This window comes from Mchenga conophoros, linkage group LG2 (assembly GCF_057382185.1).
Source record: "Mchenga conophoros isolate Kocher_MC1m ecotype Shallow Benthic linkage group LG2, M_conophoros_male_GT1.1, whole genome shotgun sequence".
Classification (NCBI taxonomy): Eukaryota; Metazoa; Chordata; class Actinopteri; order Cichliformes; family Cichlidae; genus Mchenga; species Mchenga conophoros.
Genome location: NC_140527.1, coordinates 36186361 through 36210449, shown reverse-complemented (window position 1 = coordinate 36210449; position 24089 = coordinate 36186361). Strand labels below are relative to the sequence as shown.

Below are 24089 nucleotides of genomic sequence, written 5' to 3'. Positions count from 1 at the left end.
AGAGAATGATTCAGGCTTTTTTGTGAGGCTGTTTCTAACTAATGTTTGATGTGCTTGAAGGACTAAAAAACAAGTAACAATAATTTTTATTTTCAATTACACTTCTGACTATTTTCACTGATGTTTTTGAAACATAAATGAATTAAAACAATTAATAATTTAAATAGCTGAAAATAATTTTTTAGCAATTAAGTAGTCAGTTGATTAACTGATTAGATGCCTACTTACTACCGGTCATTTAGTGAGCTTTGGATTGCATAAAAATATTCAACAGCTGCTGTATTCAAATGTTGAACTTCATTGATTCTCAAGTCATTCTCTTTTAATACTGTAATATGTGAATCTTTTTCTTTTTTAACCTTCTGACCAGGATAACTTTTAACTGATCTCTACCTTCTGGGACTCCAGCGTCCTTTATCAGAGAGTTAGATTCTTCAAGGTGTTCTCCATCTTCCAGCTTGTCTTTCTCTGTGATGTAGTCCCCAGTCTGATACTTCTTATTACGACATCGCCGACGTTTCTTACGAGATGGCGTATCGCCCTCAGCGCCAGATGTTTTTCCCTTGCCCTGTAGCGTACGTTCCGGCAGAGGATTTGATCGAGGCCTCCCTCTCGGACGGCGAACAGGTTGGGGCAGAGTCAGAGAGGGCGAAGGGGATATTGGGGGAGGAGGCATTGGCGGGGGTGGAGGGGAGGGCGTCGCAAAGCCCCAGAGGTCAAGTCGAGCGTCATCAACTCGCCGCCGCCTTCGCCTCAGTCTTGGGAAGGAGCACTCTGTGGCTTCGGCCTCCTTGGTGGATACGGCGGGACTAATGAGAGACGCTGAAGTCTCCAAAGTCTGAGGACTGCTATCTGGAACTGATTAAATCACATCTGATTGTTACATTCACACCAGACTCTATGCTGAGAGTAAGACTGAGACACTGACTGCAGGTTACTTAGCTCTAAAACTGAAACTGAACCCAGAGTAATCAAACCATATACTACAACAAAACTTTTTTTAACTAAATAAAAGTATCATTAAATTTACATTTTTGTAAAAAATGTAAAAGCTATAGGATTAAGGAAGAAACAAAGACTCTACCTGATTTGTTGCAGGTTTGCTGCTCGGCCTTGCTGGGACTGATCTTTTCCCTTGGAATCGCCTCTTTAGTTGGAGGGGAAGGTTTTCCCGCTGACAGACTCTGCTCCAGCACAGGTGCACATTGTTTCTTCTGCAGAAATACACAGGGGACAGAGTGAGCACGCTCTATTGGAGGTTATTGATCATGAGCCTCTCGTGGTGACAGAGAGGATGCAAGAGACTCACAATAAGCCCTCGAAAGTGAAACCATCAGTCATAACTTAATAATATGAAAGGGAGCTCTGAATAGCCTTTTCGCTCTTTAAACTCTTAAAAGACGATTGCTACCTTAAATATTTCTTCAAATTTAACCAAAGAGAAATAATGAGAGTAATAGGAATTAATAATTTACCTTCTTTTTAGGGGACACTTTGGTTGGAGTATTTTCTGTCTCTTGCTTTTTCCTTCTTGCAGCCTTCTGTAATGCATCTGTTGGAGATTTCTCTTTTGCTGGCTTCTTAGGACTGTTCTTCTTTTGTTTGACGGCAGCAGCTTTTGCTTTGGTTGGCGACTCCTCTTTGGTTCCGTTTGTTTTCTTCTCAAACTTGTCGCCTCCCCCTGCACACTGGCCTGTAAGAATAGATGCAGCCATGCCCTCCAATTTGTCACCAGGAGGACTGTCTGACGGCCCACTTTCTTTCCTCAATATCTCCCCCTCTAACACCTGGGCTAGTTTACTCTCCATCCTGTTCCCATTTGTTGATGCACTGCTCCCGTAGAGATGAGACTGGCCTGCGGGCTTTGAGGAGCCTTGCTTCACCTGAAGTCCCATGTGCTCTCCCTGACTGGTGTGCATGTCAGTGTTATTCTCCAAAAGCTCAGCGGCATTTGCCTTGTCATGTCTTTTCATAGCTTGAGTGAAATCCCCTTGAGATGGTGCACTAGGCCACTTTTCCACAGACCAGCATGGTGGGTATTCAAAAGTAGAGGTATGCTTAGATTGTATGTCTTGATTTCCCGTGAGTGTATTCAGACCATCAGCTTTTCGTGATGCAACAGGCGATGCTTGGGAATTACCTTCATCCGTCAGTGTTGTTGTATCAAGAGCTTGCTGCTTTACAATGGACGCAAGGTTAGACAGAGGAGACTTCATTCTCTCCCACTTATCATCCTCAGGTTTGGACGGGCTGTGATGGGCACTTGGAAACTTACAACTGTCTGTAACTGCGGTGCCCTTAGTCTTTGGAGATCCTTGTGTGATTTTTCGATGATTAGAAGAAGCTTGATGTGATGATGTGAGATGAGATGCCTGCTGCCAAGCTGGACTGACAAGGGGAGCAGAGTATGGTACCGCTGTTTTGCCAGGCCCACATTTCTGAGGAATTTGAGCATTGGTTGAGCTTAACAACGCAGTGGTTAGGGCTCCTTTTGAGGGACAGTTCTTAGTTATGGTTGTGCTGGTGTTTTTAACATGCTTGACACTGTGAGTGTGTTGGTTACCCTTCATCAGACAGGATGGCTTCTTTCCTCCTGTGGCCAGATGTTCTCCCTGGTCAATTATAGATATAAACTCCTGCTTTGCAAAACTCTGAAATTCATCCACAAACGTCCCTTTTCCATCTTTGCCCCTTAGAGTAGAAGCCAATATTGGACTAGCAACTCCCACATATGTACCAGGGATGTTTTTTATTGAATCTTGTGAAGATCCCTTACCCCAGGCTGGTTTGACCTCTGGGATCTGGTGATTCTGAGACCTATTTAATTGCTTTTGATGAGATCCATTTCGGTGGGTGTTTGGTAAGATGGGGTATTGCAGAGCGGAGCCGTAATTTGCAGAATGAGTCTTCTTTGAATTCAGAAATTCTCTCTGATTTGACTCATTATTGTGGGATTCCATCATAGTAACAGGAGGGTCATTTAAGCATTTAGGGCGTTTTGATTTGGCGGACAAATCAAGAGGTACATCTCTTGATTCAACTGAGCAGACTGTGTGGTCGTCTGTTGCAGGAGGTGTGGTTTTTAGAGAGCCCATGGTTGTCTTATCTATGCTGTTGCTTTTCTCTACATGGTTCAGCATTCTGCTCTGTGAGGCGATGTTGGCCAGAGCAGAGCCACAGCAAATGGCAGCAGTCGGAGACAAGGTGTAGTGAGTGGGTGCAGCTGAAGTTAATGATGGATGTTGCAATGGTAGGGCAATAGCTGGTGAGGCTACCACAGAAGCTAAAGATTTATGTTCTCCAACAGATTTAGCATTCTTACTTGATGCGTGGTTAGATCTGAGTTTTGAGGTCGACGTGCCCGTCTTTTTCTCTGCAGCCGGAGTCCGGGCCACAGACAACGGGTAGGGATAGGTCCGCATGAGAGGTGGCCCAGCAACACCTGAGCTTTGAGGCTGGCTTTCTTTCTGAAACTGAGTGGCTGGGGCTTCTCTCAATGCTGCAATCTGACCTAATGCTGGTGGAAGATTCATTTTACAAAGTGGAGAGGAAAAATTTGCTGTGGGAAGGAAGGCAACAGGCTGGGCTGGTTTAAACATGGCAGAGCACTGAAACCCAGGTGGGACACTTTGCACAGATTGTGTTTGTGAATGGGATTTCTTATTGGATGTCACATTGCTGTGACAGGGGCTGAGTGAATCCTCCTGGCTAACTTTTACACCACTCGACCACTGAGGAGTGGGGAAGACCCCAGAACCATCAGCTTTGAGCTTAGAGGTTTCTGCTCTTTTGTCTGTTCTCTTTTCTGAGCTGGTGAGGACCAAGCCGGACATTGGTGCATTGTTGGGCAGTTGCGGTGGAGAAAGTTCGGGGCTGTGGTTGTAGTTGTCCGGGCAGGCTTTTACAGTCTTACAGTCTTTTGTTGGAGTTGTCTTATTTTGCTGACTGAGAGCAACATCTCCTCTGAACTCAGGGGGGAGCGTCTGGGGGGGATTTCCCACCATGCTAGCAGACGCTTTATTTGGAGCACTGATCTCTCTGCTCACCGTGCCTCCATCCCCTACATTCATTAGTGTGGGATCCACCTGAGTAATAAGAAAAGTTCATGAGGCTGGTGTTAATTAGATAAGAGGACAGGATGCGCTATTCAAGCAATACAACTTCAGCAGAAAAAAAAAGCCAATTACCTGCATAGGTGTTTCTTTAGCACAACATGCCTTAGGGGGTATCTGCGTCAGTCAGGTGAGAGTTCTCCTTCAAATACAGTGATATGCTGCAAAACACACAAGAGAAAAAACATAAAACCACTTGCTGTGATTACTTTAGCACCGTTCTCCTTTCAGCTACAGAAAATATCTGTTCGACTAAACCTTCGAGAAGAAGAAATAAGTAACTAACTTTGGGCAACTGAAAACTTCCTTTCTTTAAGATATGCTTGGAGTTCAGCTGTGTTACAATTTCCTAAGAACAAGGAGACAATCTAGAGCAGCAGAGAGAAGTGTGGTAAACTGATGGCACGTATTCGTTGTGTTATTCCCTTTGATTTTATTTTGTTGCACATAGGGGATGTGGAAAGCTGCCAGTGCTCATCCATTTGAAATGTGAACTCTCTTCACTAAAAGAACATTGTACATTCACTGCGTAAAATGAGATCTAATGCATTAATTGAAGCATAGAAGGATTAGGATCCAATGAACCCTTGGCAGAGACACGTAAGAAACTACCACAAATGATGTCTTGATGCATTCTCGATCATCCAGGAAAGTAAATCTCCAAAAGTTGATTCTGTTCATCTGGACGTAGCGTTTTGTGGGAGAAACGTTTCGTCACTCATCCAAGTGACGTCAAAATCAAATTCTCACGACCATTGATCAACAACCACTGACCAAAACCCACTGATCAAAGACCACTGATCAAAGACCATAAGTACCATTCACAGAGAGTTGGGGAATGGCTGGGCCAGGACTCTGCAGTCTATTTACACCTACAGGCCAGTGGACACTCTTTCAATGATGAGGATGTTCACATCCTGGACAGGGAGGAACGCTGGTTTGAGTGCGGAATCAAGGAGGCCATTTACGTGAAAAGGGAAAGACCATCTCTGAATCGAGGAGGGGGCCTGAGGGTACATCTTTCGCCATCTTACAATGCTGTGATTGCAGCCATTCCCCAACTCTCGGTGAATGGTACTCATGGCCATTGATCAGTGGTCTTTGATCAGTGGGTTTTGGTCAGTGGTTGTTGATCAATGGTCATGAGAATTTGCATAATTATGATTAAGGAACTGACCTCTCAGCCCATTGTTCCTTCAGTGGGCTGGTTTCAGTCATTATGCAAATGTACTGTTTATAAGGCTGGGGAAACCTGCAGTCAGCTGAGACTGAAGAAGTCACTTGGATGAGTGACGAAACGTTTCTCCCACTGAAAACGCTACGTCCAGATGAACAGAATCAACTTTTGGAGGAGTACCACAAATGATCACCTCTTTCATGTTCCATTTCATTTCTGCAAGTTAACCTTAAATATGATGTACTCCTGAAACTTTTTATGTTGGAAATTAAAGGAGATGGTTTTAATCCTTCTGACAACCTCCCTGCCACAGAGTCCATATCATACAAAATATCACATCATACAAAAAAGAAAATTAAGAGAAACCATCAAAGTTTTTTTGAGCCAAAAAGTTGAATCGTGTTCAAATAATTATTACTGTCTTCAGTAATAAAAATGGGCATAACAATTTCTACGTCTACATGTTCACTGGAGGTTCTCGCTCAAGCTTGTGACTTTACAAAATCGTCCTGGTTGAACACAGAGGAGGTTTCCCCTTCAGCAGGTGTACACAATAGGAACAATAATACCGAGCCACATCTCTCAGGTGTTTTCAGTCTCATTGCCACAAAACCAAGCACCTAGCCATGCAAACTGCCTTTACAAACATTTGTCAAAAAATAGGTTGTTCTAAAGAGTTCAATTAATTTGAGAGTGGTACTGTAATAGGATGCCATCACTGCAACGAATGTGAAATTTCTTCCCTCCTAGACAATTCACAGTCAACTGTAAGTGGTATTATTGCAAAGTGCAACTCGGCCACCATGTACAACTACACTATGCAATATGTCATCAACACTCTACTCACTCAGTAACTGCAGAGCTCAAAACCTCCTTATTTGACATTAACATCAGCACAAAAACTGTGCCAGAAGCTTCATTAATAAGCAAAAATATCTATTACACTTGAGAACATCAAGGGACAATTAGCAAAAAAAGCGAAAATTATGTAGGATAACATGTGCTAACTTTAATGCAGCCTGGGCATACACGCGCATTAGGGGAAAATGTGCAAAAAATAAATATCAATGCTAGATTAGACCTGGAATCAGCAGAATCTCAATATTACAAGATTGGGATTAAAAAAAACATGAATGGGATACCCCTGGTTTTTACTGCAGGAGCCCAGTGAGAAATGCTTTTAACAGTCACTTCAAATAGAGGCTCTTCCTAAGGCGACCCAGGGCCTGTCCCCAGCAGGCTCATTCAGTAATCCATGAGGCAATCAGCTGTTACTGCTCAAATGATCTTTTGTTAGAGCCGACATCAGTGTGTGTGTTTTGTGTTGATTAAGTCATGCACACCCGCGAGTGACAAGAAACGAGCAAAGGTTTTTGCATGTGCGCATATAGTTAATGATTATGCATAACTGGACCAGTTACTGGCATGCAGCCTTAAATGCTCAACAGCCAGATTTAATGACCAGACAATCCCACTCACTGCTTTTCTATTGAAAACTCGCACAAGACAAGTTAAAAAGCACTGATGGCCATACACACGATTAGGAATTATAATTAAAGCGTGAATCAACTTCATATCATATAAGTACACAGCTTACACTGGGGACACACGCTGGAACTGACCCTAGTATTTACTGTAGATAGAGGTGAGCGCAGACGAGCGCATCTGCAAGCAAATGAGACGACTACAAAAGGGACTGTGCAACAAGAAAATCTGTGCCAAAGCTTTGGGGGGAAATGCTTCACCCTTGAATCAGTGAAACATAACGAAGATGATGCACATAATGACTGACAAGCCAATCTCTGCTGGAATCTGCGAGCACGACTGAAAAAAGGGAAATCCAGCGATGCAGATGCCGCTGTGTGCAGCGACGGTCTGCATACATTACCGTACAACAGTTGCTTACAGCTACTTTGTCTTTGTGCTGCGATCGCGGTCGACTCCGCCACTAAACATTTGAATTCATCCGCTCTGATGTAGGCCAGTAAATATATGCAGCAGTCCGCGCATACGCACACAGACAGCCTCACACACACACCGTGGACAACACAAAGTCGAGCCTGGGAGAAAAGAGAGAAAGAAAGAAAAAGCCTTTGAGGAAAAACAGCCGCGAAGAAGCCAAATTGTTCCGATGTAGCCTACTTCCACCCGGTCAGCTCGCTGCCCAGCCCACGTACACGGCACAAAAGACACACGTTCCCAATGTCACATCTGAAAAGTGCACAATAACAACACATGCCCACTGAAGCGTTAGGGAACCCCGAAAACAACACGTTTACCTCTGCTATAATTATCAGCAAGAAAAAACTCTGGAGAGCTCCAGGTCGCTCCCTCCTCTCTCTCTCGCTGGAGATGGCGAGCAGTCACCATAATGAGAGAATGGCAACTGGCTCTCAGGTGATCGGTCCATCCGCACAAAAACACGGGCGCAAACTGAGCAGACAGGCTGTCTGCGTCTCTGAACCTCGTCTAAATAACCCGGAGAGGATGGGATGGAAAGGTCCAGAGATGAAAGACAGATGTTTGAGGAAAATATAGCAAAGTGACACGAGAGATTCCGCTCCTGTCTAGTGGCTGCCTGGGCTACGACGTAGGAGCACACAATGTGTCACATCTCCCCCTGATAAGGTAAGTGAACATCAATGCGAAGACGCGGGGAGAACAACGGGAGAGCCAAACAAACTAAACTCCTGGCCCGTTTCATCAGCCTACAAAGTAACCCTGCCGGTAGACGTTTTTACAAACAAATAATCCGTTTCTGCCGCTGATAGCACAGAAAACTGGAGGCGCAGACTTACTGGCAGATAAGTGTGTGTGGGGGGGAAGAAAAGTAACCAGCAGGAGAACGACCATAGGGGTGGGTGGCACAACTTATTGTGCGGCTGGAGTGGCCATGAAAAGGGGGCAAACAATATAGTTAACTCCGCTGACCACCACTACCACCACCACCTCCAGCAACGTTAGGTTTCCAGCTTCCCTGCGCAGCGGATTCTCCGCGAAGCCCTCGCAGCTCTCCCGGCGGTTTGCATGTTGAGGCAAGCTACTGTTATTTATCCCCGACCTAATGCGAAGTGCTCCCGTCCCTCTTATCGGCCCTTTAGCGGACCGACTGAGCCACTTCGGCGTGGAAAGGCATTCATCAGAGCCCCCGACCCACCGAGCCTGTCCTCTGCTCTCCTCTCCGGCCCCTTTCGGGCTTTCTCTTTCTACGCAAAATACTGAATAGTCCCCAAGACAATCAGCTGTAGGGATAAAAAGATTTCTAATGACACAAACAGTTACGAACCTGCTCGTCCAGATGGCATGTGAACCACCGTGCAGGCACGACTGTGATACGGCCGTGTCCAGCCTTTCGCCTCTACAGTCCGCGGCTGCTCACTGATCTCGACGGTTTTCGGTCCTAAAAGTCCGAGGGGCTGGGGGAGGGAGGAGGGGAGGGTAGGAGAGGGGGGGTCGCCAAGACGGTCCGTTCCGTATCTCCAGTCTCCAGTCTGGTGTGAGAGAGAGCGAGAGAGGGGGTGGGGGGGAGCAGAAGGGTGCACGGTGACAGCATGGGAGATGTAGTGCTCGGCTATCCACGCCCAGGATTAAACGCTGGAGAGGCAGGGAGCGGTGAGGACTGCAGGTACCGGCATGCAACGCGAGCTCCAGCCGCTCAAGGGGAATGGGGGGGATCGCGACCAAAAGAGTGTAACGGTGCGCTAAACTGAAAAGGCTTATCGGGGTAACGAAGTAATAAACCTCGTTTAAAAAACAAAAACATTTTATTCAAACCCACAACAACAACAAATTTAGCCCCGAGTATCGCTGGATGTCCGTGCGCGCCTGGGTGTCAGCGGGTCAATTAACAGTCAGCTGTGGGTGATGGTTTCTAAACGGCCACAATATGAATTAAAAAAAAGAGTGGGAGAGGTTTGGGTCCGTTGCAGGGGAATTAACGCGAGGAAGAAAGACTCCGGGGTGTTGGAGGCTCTCCAGTTACATGCTGTAGGCTGCAGACTGGCGGACTATAGCTGGGAGAAGATGTGGAGGGGAAAGCTTTACTTTTTTCCTTTTTTATTTTACTGGATTCTTTTGAAATAGATACGCATGAAACCTATGATCCTCACATACATTTTTTCGTTATTTGTGACGATACCATGCATCCAACCTTACCAGTGAATGAGATTAAGCTTCCAGCACTGACCTCTGTCAGCTCAGCTCAAACCCAACTTTTTCTTGCAAGCTCTTTTGGAAATTTTACACCTGTGTTTTCATCGTGTTTAATCGAACTGATTTTAAACTATCTGCATAACTATTTTCACATTGCTTTACAAACCAAAAGTGATGTTATTAAAGTGCTGAGTTAGGATTATTCACATCAACAATTTGCTCGCAGATGCTTGCTCTCTTTCATAGAAAACACCAAGAACACAACTCATCATTCTTCTTTGCAAATTTACTTCCTTTTTGCCATGCACAGTCACCACATGTATTATGCTGAAAACATCCCAACTGAAGCATGTGATTTTTATTATTATTAATATTTTATGTGACACTTGGAATGAGCCAGTCCAGGCCTCATGCTGTGAAGCAATTCTATAAACACGGCCGCTAATAAACATTTATAATGAATATATGAACAAACAGAGTGCCATTCCCTCAGCGGTGCCTCTTCAGTTCCCTGTCATTCACCTCTTGCAGTGCTGTGTGTCAAAATCACATTTCCTGTTACTATCAGGTCAGCTCAGGTTTTAACTGGATAGAGAGAAGTGGTTTTAAGACAAGTTCAAGGCATAACTACAATATGGATGAGGCTTGGGTTTTGAATGTTAATGTTAGCCCTCAGATTTCTTCTCTGTATAAAAATCCAGACAGCTGACCCAATGCACAAGGACAAGAGCCTACAACCTACTGACAACAATCCAAACATGCTTAATATAGAAGCCACACTGTGTTTAACACAACCGAAGAGGGTCAGGATACAAAACAAGACACGTTATTGCAAAGGTAATATCATCTACAACCTTCTCTAGAAGGTTGTGTGCCTCATTTGTAATAGAACAAAATCCCCATTCGTTTACAACCATTTGTAGCCTGTTGTGAATTGGAACAAGTTCACACTGAAACATGAGCAGCCTCCTCCTTCTCTGACTGCAGGGAGCTGGATATCTGTCGACCACCAGCTCATGTGTGCAGTTATGAAGTGAATGACAACACATCTGCAGCTTCCATTCAAACAAAGGCAAACAAACAAACAAACAAACAAAAAAAACCTTAAAGTTTCAACCCAGCCTGTGGAGCAGGAGGTTTACACTTGGTCCTGCCCGATTCTCTCCCCTCAAAAGATAAACAACCACAGGATATTTAGCCCTCTCACTCCATAATCACATTTTGGCTCAGTAGTTAAGCGGTACAGGTTACCCTGCTGTAATTAGGCCACTTGTCTTACCTGAATCCTGAAAGCAGCGCAGGCCTGCTGTTTACAAGGGTATCCGCTCCTTTAGGCCAACAAATTTCCTACTTTTCTCAATACTTGCGATGGTGAGGAAATAACCGTGCACGCATACACACGGGGGGACCCTGACATCGTCGCGCCACTGAAAAAGAGTTTGTTTACTACCATGCACGATCTGTGTCGGATCCTGACCAGCACGGCGGTGCAGGACAAACGATCGCGTCCATCCGCCGAGAGCACCGCGAGCAGAAACTACTTCGCTGCTGCTCTCCTATCGCGGAGTGGATCGGTGTGTGAGAGCCTCTAACATGCCCTTCGCCATTCGCTCAGTAATGGCTGCGTGCAGGCAGCCAAATCGTTGACAGATGGCCAAACGTGAAATTGGGAAACAAAAAAAACGCCGATCAGTAAAAAAGAAAGAAGGAAAAACGGAGGAAGAACGCCGAAGAGGACCGAGCATAAAGCACGAGTATCACAAAGTCGCCTGCTGACACATCGCATTGTGTCTGAGTCGGGGTAACCCGGAGACCTCAACGACCGCGCAAGAGCTATCCCGGTAGTGGCCGGCCGCTCGGCGCTTCACCAATTATAGACGAGTTTGGTTCACGGGCTGCACATCGGACATCTGAGGGCTTCAAAAAAAAAAAAAAACTTGTTATACGTGCATTTGTAAATCAGTCGAGCAGGGATGTAGCAGTCCGCACATGCACTATGACAACTGCGATATAGATGAAGGCACGTTGTTTATATCGAAGGCCCGATCTCTTTTTATGAAAGAATACACCGTCTTCAAAGTGGGCATTCACAGTCATCTATCTGTGAGTCATATTGGAGATTATCGACCCTACCTATTTAGGCCGCCATGCTCTCCAGCAGCGACGAGGATGTCCCGTCTGAGTTGGTGGTTCACCTGGTCAGTGTTGAATGTCGAGGCTGGGAGGATGGAAGAATAACGCGCTTGAGTGAAAATCAAGCGCATTATTCTTCCATCTTGGTCTAAGTAATGAATTATTCCACAGCGAACGAAAGGAGGAAGGCAGCCGATCACAGAAACAGTCAGGGTGATGTTCTTATTTTCCAGGTTAATGGATGGCCCGATGCGCCGTCCACATCGCCTTTTAAATCTGCCTGAAATTAAAACATATCTCTTTGCCTTCAGTTACCGTGTCCGCGTTTGGGTAACCGACTGCATCCACTGCCGGCACGCTTGGACTGCACACTCAGATGTCATCTCGACACACAAGTTGGCTTGTCCATAGGCTACATGTGACACGATCCTACATAATGCCGTGGGATAACAGCGAAACATCTCCGCAACTACAGGCTCCGGTAGCGGCTCCCGCAAGACAGCGACAACTAGAAAATGCAGATATCCAGGTCAAAGTTTGGCAGAGTTTTGCTCGCCCTCAATAGCATTGTGCAATGCCCCCTTTAATGCCCCCTGCTCGCCCGTAACGCCTTTGTTATTAGTAATCGCATGGTATTGCACCGTCTTACCTTGCGCTCCGAGCCGTCTACAGCCACAAAGCCTTCACACACAGCGCAACAAGCTATTGTTGTCTCCACGGTGGCTTCGCTGCGGGTCCGGGGATGTGATTTTGAAGTAGAATGAATACAGTATGTAATTTTGGCTTGTCCTCGCGATCTTCCCTTATTGCCAGTTTTCGGTCTGCAGCAGCTGGAGATGAAAATCGCGCACCCTGGGTCCTAGCGCCGGGTAAAGCCCTACAGGTGAATAACAAACACGCTGGGTGCTCGGTGGGCTTGAATCTTTAAATGAACGATCCTCGGCGAGTCAGACATACAGTCCTTATAAAGCAGCTTCTCACAGCAGATTTAGATGTTCTGCTTAGAGGTCACTTAAAAAAAGAAAAGAAAAAGGTGTGATCTAAATTTTGATTAAGCGTGTCTTCAAGTCCAATTAAGCTGCCCACGCATTACTTTAACATTCTAATGATGGTTTAGCGTCAGACCCGTGCAGCCCAATTAATCACGGCACGCTGCAGTCTCCTACGAGGCCATCCAGCTCACTGCAGATGTGCAAAAAGAAGTAAAAAGCCAAAAATCAAAGTGACCAGTTTTCACTGTAAAGGTTCATTCATTGTTTGTTAAAACGTAGCCACTTACATGAAGTGTAAATACATTTTCTTTGCCACTGCTGCACAGTTTACCCAATAAGTTTTTACATGTTTAGCAGTGGAGACAAAATGGTTAGAAACTACCTTTACTGGTGGGCTTTATATTTGCTGATATTAGCTCACAGCAGATATACCGCAACTGCAATTTCAGATGCTAAATACTGAATACTGTTTATGTCGTGTCACTGTTTCATGGTCTGTCCATCATTTAAAACATCCTATATTGCTCGGGCTGTAGCTTTACCATTCTGTGTGGTGCTGTAAAATAAAGGTATTGAGTAATACCTTTTCTAGAGCGGGTGTTAATATGAATCTGCTAAGGCAGGAAGCTTTGGACACGAGTTAGACAGCCTATATATATTTCCTGTGTGAATGAAATATCGTAGTTCAGATGCAGTCTCTAAACAACAGCACTTGAGGGCAGTGAGTGTTATGATGAATCTGCAAACTGATACAGCATAATACTAAAAAGGTTAAGGGCATACCATATTATTCTAACTGTAACTGTTTAACTCCACGCTGGGTGGCATTTGTTGCATGCCACACCTCCCTCTCTCTGCCAGTTCACTGTCTCTGGATTGTGAACAGATGAAGTAACAAAACCAAAAAAAAAAAGAACCAAAATATGCACAAGCACGATGGAGGGCCTGTGTCCTAAATGTCACCCACACAGGCTAATAAAGAGTCTGACATCATCTGTAGATATGACGGCCAAAGGTTTTGCTTTACAAACCAAACCTGTGGATAAATATATTGTTGAGTTACTAATGAATCACTTTAAAAGTCTTGAAAGAAGCTCACAGAGGCTAATTAAAAACAGAAATAGCTTGTTCTCTTGGCAACATGACAGACAAGACAGAATAAATATTACAACAGCACAAATATAGATGTTAGAAAAATAAAGTTTAAAAAGCAAGTGAGTGAGATTCACATAACACAATGTCTATTTTATTTCAGTTAACAAATTCATTTTAGTTAAATTCAAGCATTTTGCTGCATTGCTATGCCTGGACCTCCCAAAGGGCCAGAAAGGTCGGGACACCCAGGCAACTTATTAGAGGCTGTAAAAGTAGCTTAAGTCAGTGAACAAATCATCACTGCTGTTAAAGTACCACATTTTCCAGGATACAAACCTTCAACGGATCAAAACTTAACCAGTAGGTAAAGCGCTAAAAGCAAACACAAGCGAAAATGGATGGATTGAATGTGTGTTAGTGGAAGTTTATGATATAGGGCCCGTGGTCTATTTGCCAAATGAGGCTTGTCTGCAGATTTAGGGAGGAGACATACTTCTTTTTCTTGAAAAGAGGAACTGGGGAGCAGTACCTGAGATCTTTCATAAAGGATCTGACCGAGCAAAACTGTCAGAGATGCTATAAAAGCCTCATCAGACAACTGCTACACACACTGCACAGTAGGACAGCTGTCTGTGCCAGTAATGGCCACTGCTTCCACTGAATTCATGGTCACACAATTATCTATTTAGGGGACTGACTGCAGGCTAACCTGAGCTGGTTATTTTTTAGACACCATCATATCGGTTAAATTGTAAGCCCAAATACAAAATGACATACATGCTTACTGCACATGAAAGCTTTAGGATTTCACAGTTTAGATTTTATCTGCCCAGATTTTGAGATATCTGACTGATAATGGACAGTCTGGATGATCTAAAGACCTTGCTGTGTCACTGAAAATACACAACTTCACACTGATGGACAGAGTCTATGGAAACTGCTGACAGTGACATCTAAGAATTATCCAGAGTAAGTGGGACACTGCAGCTGATTTTTTAAAAACACATTTTATATTAATATGCATCATTTTGGGATGGGGGACCTAAAACTTAACAAGAAACACTAGCACAACATCCGCAACCCACAACACTAGGGCTAAATGAAATGTTCTTGAGCAATTCTGACAACCAGCCAGATGTTCATGTGGCATGTGATCAATTTAAGGTGTTTCATGAGGAGAAAAGACAAATAGACAGACAAGAACATAAAAGGAAGATGATTCAGAATGAGAAAACTGTAGATGTCGCTTATAGATATGGCACAAACCTTCGACTGAGACCTAGACGGCTCTGCAGGTCACACTCTCCAGGGCTCCGGGTCACTGGAATCATGCGTAAGTCCGAGAAGATGACCATCAAAATGGCCACAGGCATCTAACAGCAAATGACATTGCTTGTAAAACTGGGAACACGCTGCAGAGATTAAAGTCCAACTGAAACAGCAATTTAGTTCCAGTGACTGATTTTCAAGATGGTACAACATCTGCATTGGTCTGCACCAAATCAGGCCGTCTACTCTTGATGGCGGGTACACATTATTGTGTAGAAGAAGATTAGGAGTAAATTCTTTCACCCACTTGAAGCTTACATTTTTCTAATCAGTTATGATTGACTCAAAGCATCACAAACCTTTTATACAAGACAGCTGTCACTCTGTTAACAGACCGGTCTGCAGCGTAGCACTACACGCTTCGCTATAAATCACACAAGTGCACTGCATCAAATAATTATCAGTTTCAGTTTCACCTCTATGTGTCCACATTCTCTCTGTTTATCACAAGTGCATTTGTGATTTCAGTTTTTTATGGCCGGCCTCTTTCTGTTGTTAGAACACATCATCATAAAGGAAGAGCTTCATCCACACATCCATGCATTCTCCTAACTATTTATCCAATTCAGGGTCACTGGGAAGCTGTAGCCTATACCAGCTGTCACTGGGAGAGAGGTGAGGTATACCAAGGTCACATCACCAGTCTATCATAGGGCTAACATAGAGACAGATAATCATTCATGCTCACATTCCGACCTACAATAATCACCAAGTATGTGGACTTTGTGAGGAAGCCGGAGTCCATAACAGAACCCACACAGACAGAAGATACTCTCCCCAGAAAGGAAGGCTCTATATAGCTGCCAGATTCAAGCCTAGGACCTTGTTGCTGTAAGGGGGGGGGGAGAATAGTTTCATTGCCATGCTGTCTTCAATACAAATATATCCAAAATGCATTGTTTTCAGTCCTGTGTTAAAGGCATGCTTTGGAATATTTGACCACAAGTGACACTACGGAGCAATATTCCACAACAAGACGCCCTGTGGAGATTTCTTGTAAACAAACAAAATATATATTTTTTTACATTTAACATTAACACTAAGCCAATTTTAAAGCATTTCAAATCGAGCACTGTTTTGATCCATATCTGCTCACTGGCAAACATATTCCAATCTTTTGTTTATTTCAGGACTCAGATTGCTCTCTCGCTTTGTACTAAGGCCCCTGGTTTGAACCTTATGGTCGGCTGCGGCCTTTGTGTGTGAAGTTTGCATGCTTTTCCTGTGGCAATGTGGGTTTCCCCTGGGTATTCTGGTTTCCACTCACTGTGAAAGTGTTTTTACCTGTCTCTGATCTAGCCCAAAGTCAGATAGGATAAGGTCCAGCCAGTCATCCTTGTCCTAAGTGCTTGAGAAAAAAGCTACTGGCCTTCTTTTTATAACGTTCATGAAGACATTCTGATCTGAAAGGCTTCTTTAGTTCTAAAAGGTGATATGATTCCCAGGTATTTAACCTTAACTGAAGTTGTCACCTTGGAGGTGATACTGACCCACCCAGTCATCCAGTGAGTCTTTAGGGTGACATGAGCCAAGGTGTGAATTCTCTGTGAGACAGTGCCACAACCTGCCATTGTGTGAGTCATTAAGGTCACATGGGTCAAGGTGTGAATGGGAGTTGAATTGCCTCGGAAGGGATCGTAAGACTGCATTATAAAAGGGCTGATAGTTTGTGGCATCGGTCAGTTTCAGACGTATGCAGATAGCCCCCTTTACCTCTCACTCCCGCTGTTTGTCTTCTCTGCCCAGAATTTGAACATTTGTATCCTGAAAGGAGCGTCCCTAACAGGGGTTTCCTTGGCAGAGAGTACTGATGATTTAAACCTTCTCTTACTGTGATCACATTACTTGTAAATATAAATCTAAAATTACAACACAGACCTTACTTTTAACTTCTGTGTATCTTAATTTATTTATTTTTAGAAAATTTTGCTGGTGCAACTCTCGGCAATAATCCAATTTTTTTTTTTTAAGTTGCAGTTTATTACAAGTCCAAGAAATGGCATTTGGAACTGCCTAGCATCAATAGTGGACATGTAAGTACATGCAGATATGTCCTCATTTGACAAAAAACTTGGTCCCAAACCTTGATCCTGTTTCATTCCACGCACTATTAAGGTGATTGACAGCTGGTGAAGTTAAAATTCAAGCCAAAAAAGAAGCAATTTTAAATAATCTTTACAAATGTGCTACAAAGAAAACAATGCTTTCAGTATCTCTGTTTGACACCAGAAACACAAAATGTCCTTTAAAATGAACATAGCTCTAAGATAATTCAATCTGATCTATAAATGGAAATTAATATAAGACTTAATTTCAAAATTGTACATAGGTGAGATAAGCCAATTCCTATATACAGAGTACATAGGAAATGGCTTAGCTGACCCTTTTGCCCAGCATTTTAAACATCTGTAACTGCTTAAGTAGAGGACATATCCACATAAAATTTTCAGGGATGACTAACACATTTGACGTCTGTTAAAAACTGAAACCAAATCTGTTTGACGACAATTTCGTCCTATGAATAACTATGAGCATCGATTCCACTAGATACATTATAGCTTCAATAACAAAACTGCATCAATTGAATGTTCATGGTCCAGAGTAACAGAGCCCAGCAATGGTGCCCTGGATGTTCTATCACTTGAGAAAACTTTGAAAAGTGCATCATATAATGTGGGATAAATAGCTATAACAACTCACAGCATTTTTTAACAGTCATGAATTTGGAGCCTCTGGTGTACTTCTAGGGTCTTTGACTCAGAAAGTATGCATATTGTGAAGGGAAAAATTTGGATTAATTCAGTAAATTAAATCATTCCGAAGCACGGTACTGTGAAAGAATGTTTGTGGGGTCTAAACACTGAGTAAAGCTGTTTTAATGCATCCATTTAACTCGCTGATGAATTTTAGCATCGCTATTGCCCCAGTTAGAGTCAACACACTTTCTGGATTCCTCCATCAGCTGATGAGGAGGTCATCCAAATGAGTGAAGATGTAGTGAATGGCTACGGATAGTTAATGGATCCTCACCACCTTCTGCAGCACTTGTTGGACACGCAGCTGAACACTTTCTCTGTTGCACTCTGCTGCCACAAGGACACGTACAAAAGGTCTTCACCAAATCATCAGATTTAAGGCACTTATTATATTATATTTACATTTATTGAGCTCTTAATTTATTGTTTTTTCTATTTAAAACTTTTCAAGCTATTTTCTTTTGTGATACTGTACACATGTTACTGAGCTAAGTTGCTTTTCATGTTTTAGCTGCTTTAACACAGTGATTTCTCATTTGGGGGATAAAGATTTTTTTTTAAATCTTACATACATACTTTAAAAAAAACCCTGCTCATTGTAAAGAGGTCAGGTAGGAAATTGTGTAGAAAATTAATATTTATAAGACTGAAATTGTTTGAAAATGACTATTTAAAAACTGTTAAATAGTCTAGGCTACAAGGTGTTTAGATGAATAACTCTATTTACTTTACAAGAGAGTTTAAACATAAAAAAAACAATTTTTATTAAAAAGTTCTTTTATGAAAGGTAATTCTGCTATCTTATTTGAGTTTTGTGTCATACTTTAAGTTTCTATCAGACAAAGATAATACACTGGGATTCAGGGAACTGAGCAGAAAATGTAAGCAATTTAAGCTTTTCAATGTTTTTAACAAAATAATTTAAAATATCTCCTTAGCAATTTAACTTTTAACTTCCAAGTTTACTTTGTGATACTGTATGGCCTGTCTAGCGTCATACACAGATACCATTTGGTCAAATGAAGTCTGTGGCACAGATCTAGCATGTCTTGCATTTTGATCCTGCCCACATATGAATCTATATGATTAATTCTGGCCTGCTGTGTTGGATCAGTGAGAATACAAGCTCTGGCTGGCTCTCAAGGTGTGCTATTGTACCCCACATGATAAACAGACGCAGCTGTCATCCCCACGTTGTTCAGCCAGCCTGACTCCCCTTCCCTCATTGGCACCGAAGAAAGCTGGAGTCAAAACAGCTAAAAATGGAAGAATGAGATGCTGAGGCGATTTCAAGAGGCCAGCGAAAGGAAAACCTCTGGAACAAATAACTTATAGTGTGCATGATTGAAGATCAAGTCATTGCAAAGAACATAAATATGAATACATATTTCAGACCCCACAGGAGCATAAAAAAAACAGGAGGGACCGGCCATTTGAACAGAAGCCTGATTGAGGAGCCTCACCAATCAGCAGCAAACACACTTATCACAATTTAGCAAGAGGATGAGAGCGCTTAGGAATTTATATTTGAACCCTCTGATGGGCACCTCTGGAGCTCTTGAGATGAATAATGCACAATAGATACAACAGATACAGATAAGCAGGACAGCGTTAAAAAAGCTAGACTGCTTCTGCTGGACATGTTTAAATACCCTGCTTGTTGCTGCTCTCTGCCTCGTTATTCTGCTTGTCTAAATGTCACATACAGCCATGTGTAATGATTAAACCTGCTAAGTAGTGTAAATATTACAGCATTAAATGTGTGTTTTTAACACATGGCCAAGGTAAATAATAACTTTCAGTGTGTCTGGCTATCAGTTAGTCTTTGATCTAACATCGTGCCTGCTTCCTCTTTTCACAATACACTGAAGTACAGTTACAGTGTTCAGCTATGTGGCAAAAGAGGTTTTCAAGACTGGAATCACATGTTTGAGCAACAAACACACTTGAGCCATGCTAGCCGGATAAGCCAAGAGTGCTTCCTAAGCTAGAAACGCTAATCCTGACTTGGTATGTTGTTAGTTCATGCAGTCGGAAGGCTGGACACACGGACAAATGGAGGCGACTCGCCCCGCTCGATTATTTCCAGCTCACAAGTAGCACCTCGGTGCTAGCTACCATAACGTGTGATCGGTCAAACAAGCAAAAAGAAAAGGGGGGCTCCACTGGCGCTGGAACTAAAAACAGCAGCAGCTAGGTTAGATTAGGACGTAGTTAGGTTAGTATCCGAGCGAGATGACTTACTGGGAGAGACTGACACTCATCGTCACTTTGTCTAAAAAGCAGCGAAGCACAGGGAACCGCTTGAAAGAGCAGCGAATACCAGCGGACTCTCGAAGCGGCTTTCCTTCATCATATTGGAAAAAACAAGCAATTATTAGCCACGTTAGATGTATCGCGTATTCTTTATTATGCTACACTTCGGAAAGGACAATCAGCTGGTTCCATAGTGTAGCGGTTATCACGTCTGCTTTACACGCAGAAGGTCCTGGGTTCGAGCCCCAGTGGAACCAGGAATACTTTTCTGCTTCGAAACTGAGTGGAAGCCTCTGCAGTAGGTAGGTTACTATGCTGATAAATTATTAAAATGAAACTAATGTACACTTACTCTATACTTCTAAAACTTTGCAAATATACAAACTTCAGGCTGGACTCCACTTAAAAATACATAGCGATATTCTCTGAATGGCAAAAAAGCATATATGAAGCAAGGGTAACAGGACAACCTGTCTAAAGACTAACAGGTTGTCCTGTTACTCTTTGAAAATAGGTAGATCTTCTATACGTCTGTCATTCTGGCCTAACGTGTCCACTTGTTGGCCGTGATATGACCGAGTTGAGTGTGTAAGTTTCTTGTTGGTGTGAGATTATTTACACTCTAATGGTGAAAAATACTGGTTTGAAAGGCTACCTGTAAATTTTCTTTTTAAGGCCCCAACAGGCCCAACAGAAATATGATTCTGCAGTGTCTGGATGAATAAGTGATGGGCAAGAGGAAGCTACACACCACTAGTGGATGGTTTTGTGCCGTGGTCTAACAAGAATCATGTTTCTAAATGTAAATAACAGCAGAAAGCTGGGGATCAACTTCAGAAGGAAGATGAAGACTACATGGCCTGTGTCTATCCTGGGGTAAGATGTTGGCGTGGTGGACGACTACAAGTAACACATCGACAACAGGCTGAACTAGAAGAGGCTGTATACAAGAAGAGGGTGAGCAGGCACTGGCTGGAAGGTGGACACTTCTAAAACTGCGGTGGACAGGAGGTCACTTAACAAACTGCTTTCTATCTGGGATAATTCTAACCACCCTCTACAAGACTTACTGGAGAACCTTCTCTACCAGACCAATTCAGCTCTGCTGCCACGAGGACAGAAACGGAAAACCCTTCATACCGCAGGCAATAACTACAGTACAACACGTGTAAAGCAGAAAACCATCTGAATGTTCTGTATGCTCATTTAGACATTTTATTTGAATCCTATGTGGTAACAAAACTTTATTTACTGAATTTTAGAATTTTACTTTTGCTTTGTTGATTCTGAAATGCTTAATTATTATAATTTTTAATGCTATTATCATTGTTGCTGTTTTTATTATTGAAGTGGTGTAACAAAAGAATTTCCCACACCTGAGATAAATATAGTATATTTTATCTTATTGTTATCTTTTAACAGCATTAATTTAGTAATTAGTATTGTGATTCTGCAAACACATACCTACAAAAACTCCCATTAACTCCCATTTCTCAAGACCATATTTTCAGTGTCCTAAACTGAATCAATCATCCTTTTGGCAAAACAAGTTTCACCTACTTAGACACAATTTGCAGATCCTATTTAACTGTATTTCAAAATGATAAACATGCGATCACTCCCTAAACACATTTTTCCACAGTGATTCGCATGCAATGCATAACTTCTAATAACACGAGGCAGAAGTAGATATCAATACAGCACAGACGTCATTTATCAAACACAACGCAAAATTTTTCTGAGGTAATTAAACTGCAACAAGACAGTTTAGAGGACTCAGAAAGCAAGCGAGAGCTGAAGGTTGATACCAATAACTGGTGAAAGCAATGTGACGTAAAGGAGGAAGAAGTAGGACGATGCGGAAGAACAATATCAAAAATAGTAATTTAAGTAGAACTGTGAGACCATGGTTTGACATTAAATGACAGCCCATATGAAAAGAAACTTCTAGACTTCATTAGACTTCCACTCACATCATTAGGTACAATGTTTCAGCTGTTCGTTAACACAAATATTTAACTGGCAAATCATATGACACCAACTCTTTGCAAATCAAAACAACCTGCTGAAGTTCAAACAAAGTATCAGAATGGGGAAGTAAAGTGCTTTAAGTGACTCTGATTGTAACTCTGACACTCTGGTTGTTGGTGCCAGACAGGCTTTTCCTTCAGAAACTGCTAATCCACTGGGATTTTTCCACAGAATATATCTACAGAGTTTACAGAGAATGATCCAATAGAGAGGAAATACCCAGTGAGTGGCAGTTCTCTAAGTGATGTTGATGCCAGACGTCACAGGAGAGTGACCCGGCAGCATTAGGCTGATAGGAAGGCAACAGCAACTCAAATAACCACTCATTACAATCCAGGTATGCAGAAGAGCATCTATGAAAGTTTTTCCATATTTCCCACACTTACAGGTTTTAAATCATCAAACAAATTTTAAAATTAGACAAAGATAACCTGAGTAAATACAGACATTTAATGATGATTTCATGTATTTAAAAAAAAAGCTATCCAAACCTAAGTGGCCCTACGTGAAAAGTAATTGCTTGTTAAACCACTTGACAGCAACAACTGCAATCAAGCATTTGCAATAACTGGCGATGAGTCTTTTACATCGCTGTGGAGGAATTTTGGCCCTATCTTATTTGCAGAATTGTTTTAATTCAGTGACACTGGAGTTTTGAGCATTACTGGGCTGTTCACAGTCATGTCAAAGCATCTCAATGTGATTGGATAGCCAGACCTTGATAAGGTGACTTCAAAATCTTAATTTAGCTTCTTTTTTTTTGAGCCACTCAGAGGTGGAGGTGTGCTTGAGGTTCAGGGCACAAACCGACTGCAGGACATTTTCCTTCAGGATTTTCTGTTACAGAGATGAATTCATGGCTCCATCAATTACAGCATCCTGAAGCAGCAAAGTGGCTCCAGACCATCACTTTAACAGCACCAAAAAAGTTCAACTTTTGTTGTCTTTTGGCAGCCTTTGTGTTCTTTTTGGTCATTAATGGTCTTTCCTATTGTTGAATCATGAACACCGACCTTAACTGAGGCAAGTGATGCCTGCAATTCTTTACATGTTTTTCTGGGTTCTTTTGTGATCTCTGGGATGAGTCAACAATGTGCTCTTGGAGTAAATTTGGTAGGTTGCTCTGGTTAAGGTTCACCACTGTTCCAAGTTGTCTCCATTTGTGGGTAATGGCTGTCACTGTAGTTTGCTGGATCCTGAATCCCTAGAAACTAGTTTGCAACATCTTTGTAATAGATGCCAATGACTTTGTTTCCCTTCAGTTCTTGAGTTTCTTTAGATTGTGGCATGATGTGTTGCTTTTTGAGATCCTTTAGCTTCTTTCGCTTTATCAGACAGCTTCTATATAAGTGACTTCTTCATTCAACAGGTCTGGGAGTAATAAGGACTGTGTGTGAACTAGTGTAATTGAACTCAGGTTTAAAAAAAAATTGTGGCTATTTACAGTTCATTCATGATTTCACAGGAAGTGCAGTACCTTTTTCACACAGAGGCAGGTAGGTTTGGGTAGTTTACCCCTCCCCCCAACAACAATGGCTTGTCTCCCACGCTGGGAGTTTTGTTTTTCTCTGGGTTGTTGCACTTATTACTATTTTAATTATACTTTTTAATTAATGAAATAACAGGATAAAAATAATATTCAACAGTTTAAAGTATCTAAGGCTGCTTTTGCATTCTCTTACTGTAACCCATTAATTAATAATAGCAATTAATAATGGCAACAGGTGTGTGATTATCCAGGTGCACCAGAAATTATACGTTACGACAGTTTTACTACATAAAATAAAATGGAAATAAAACAAAATAAAATAGTTGAACAAATAATAATTAATAATCGCTGACAATAAAGCCTCGCTATTCAGTTAGCCAGGTGTTGCCAGTTTACTATCAACAGTCCTATAATAACCCTCAACCGTTATAAAGTAAGCAGTTTTTAAGAATCACTCACCAAACCTCCTTCTTCTTTGCCTACAAACAAGTGCTAATACTTATAAATAAAAACCTTTTTCAATACGTTAGGAATGGTTGCGCTGCTGGGATTTTAATTTGGCCTTTC

The 24089-nt window shown here is 42.4% G+C and overlaps 1 protein-coding gene and 1 non-coding gene across 8 annotated transcripts in view; one reads left to right on the top strand and one right to left on the bottom strand.

Annotated features, from left to right (window-relative positions):
* bcorl1 (BCL6 corepressor-like 1) overlaps nucleotides 1-24085 on the bottom strand; it is a 34565-nt gene extending 10480 nt beyond the window's left edge. For 2 of the 7 annotated variants that reach the window (XM_085243972.1, XM_085244022.1), the window contains exons 1-5: nucleotides 8576-8713; nucleotides 4188-4273; nucleotides 1476-4085; nucleotides 1085-1214; nucleotides 394-858 (exon numbers count right to left, since the gene is read on the bottom strand). In XM_085243972.1, coding sequence (XP_085100098.1) covers nucleotides 394-858; nucleotides 1085-1214; nucleotides 1476-4085; nucleotides 4188-4193 — 3211 coding nt within the window. In that variant the 5' untranslated portion in view covers nucleotides 4194-4273; nucleotides 8576-8713. The other 5 variants (XM_085243995.1, XM_085244005.1, XM_085243980.1 and 2 more) reach the window with 5 other exon arrangements.
* Nucleotides 20187-20259, top strand: trnav-uac (transfer RNA valine (anticodon UAC)). Its single transcript has one exon. It is a non-coding gene; the product is annotated as a tRNA-Val (tRNA).
* Nucleotides 24086-24089: the final 4 nt, after the last annotated feature.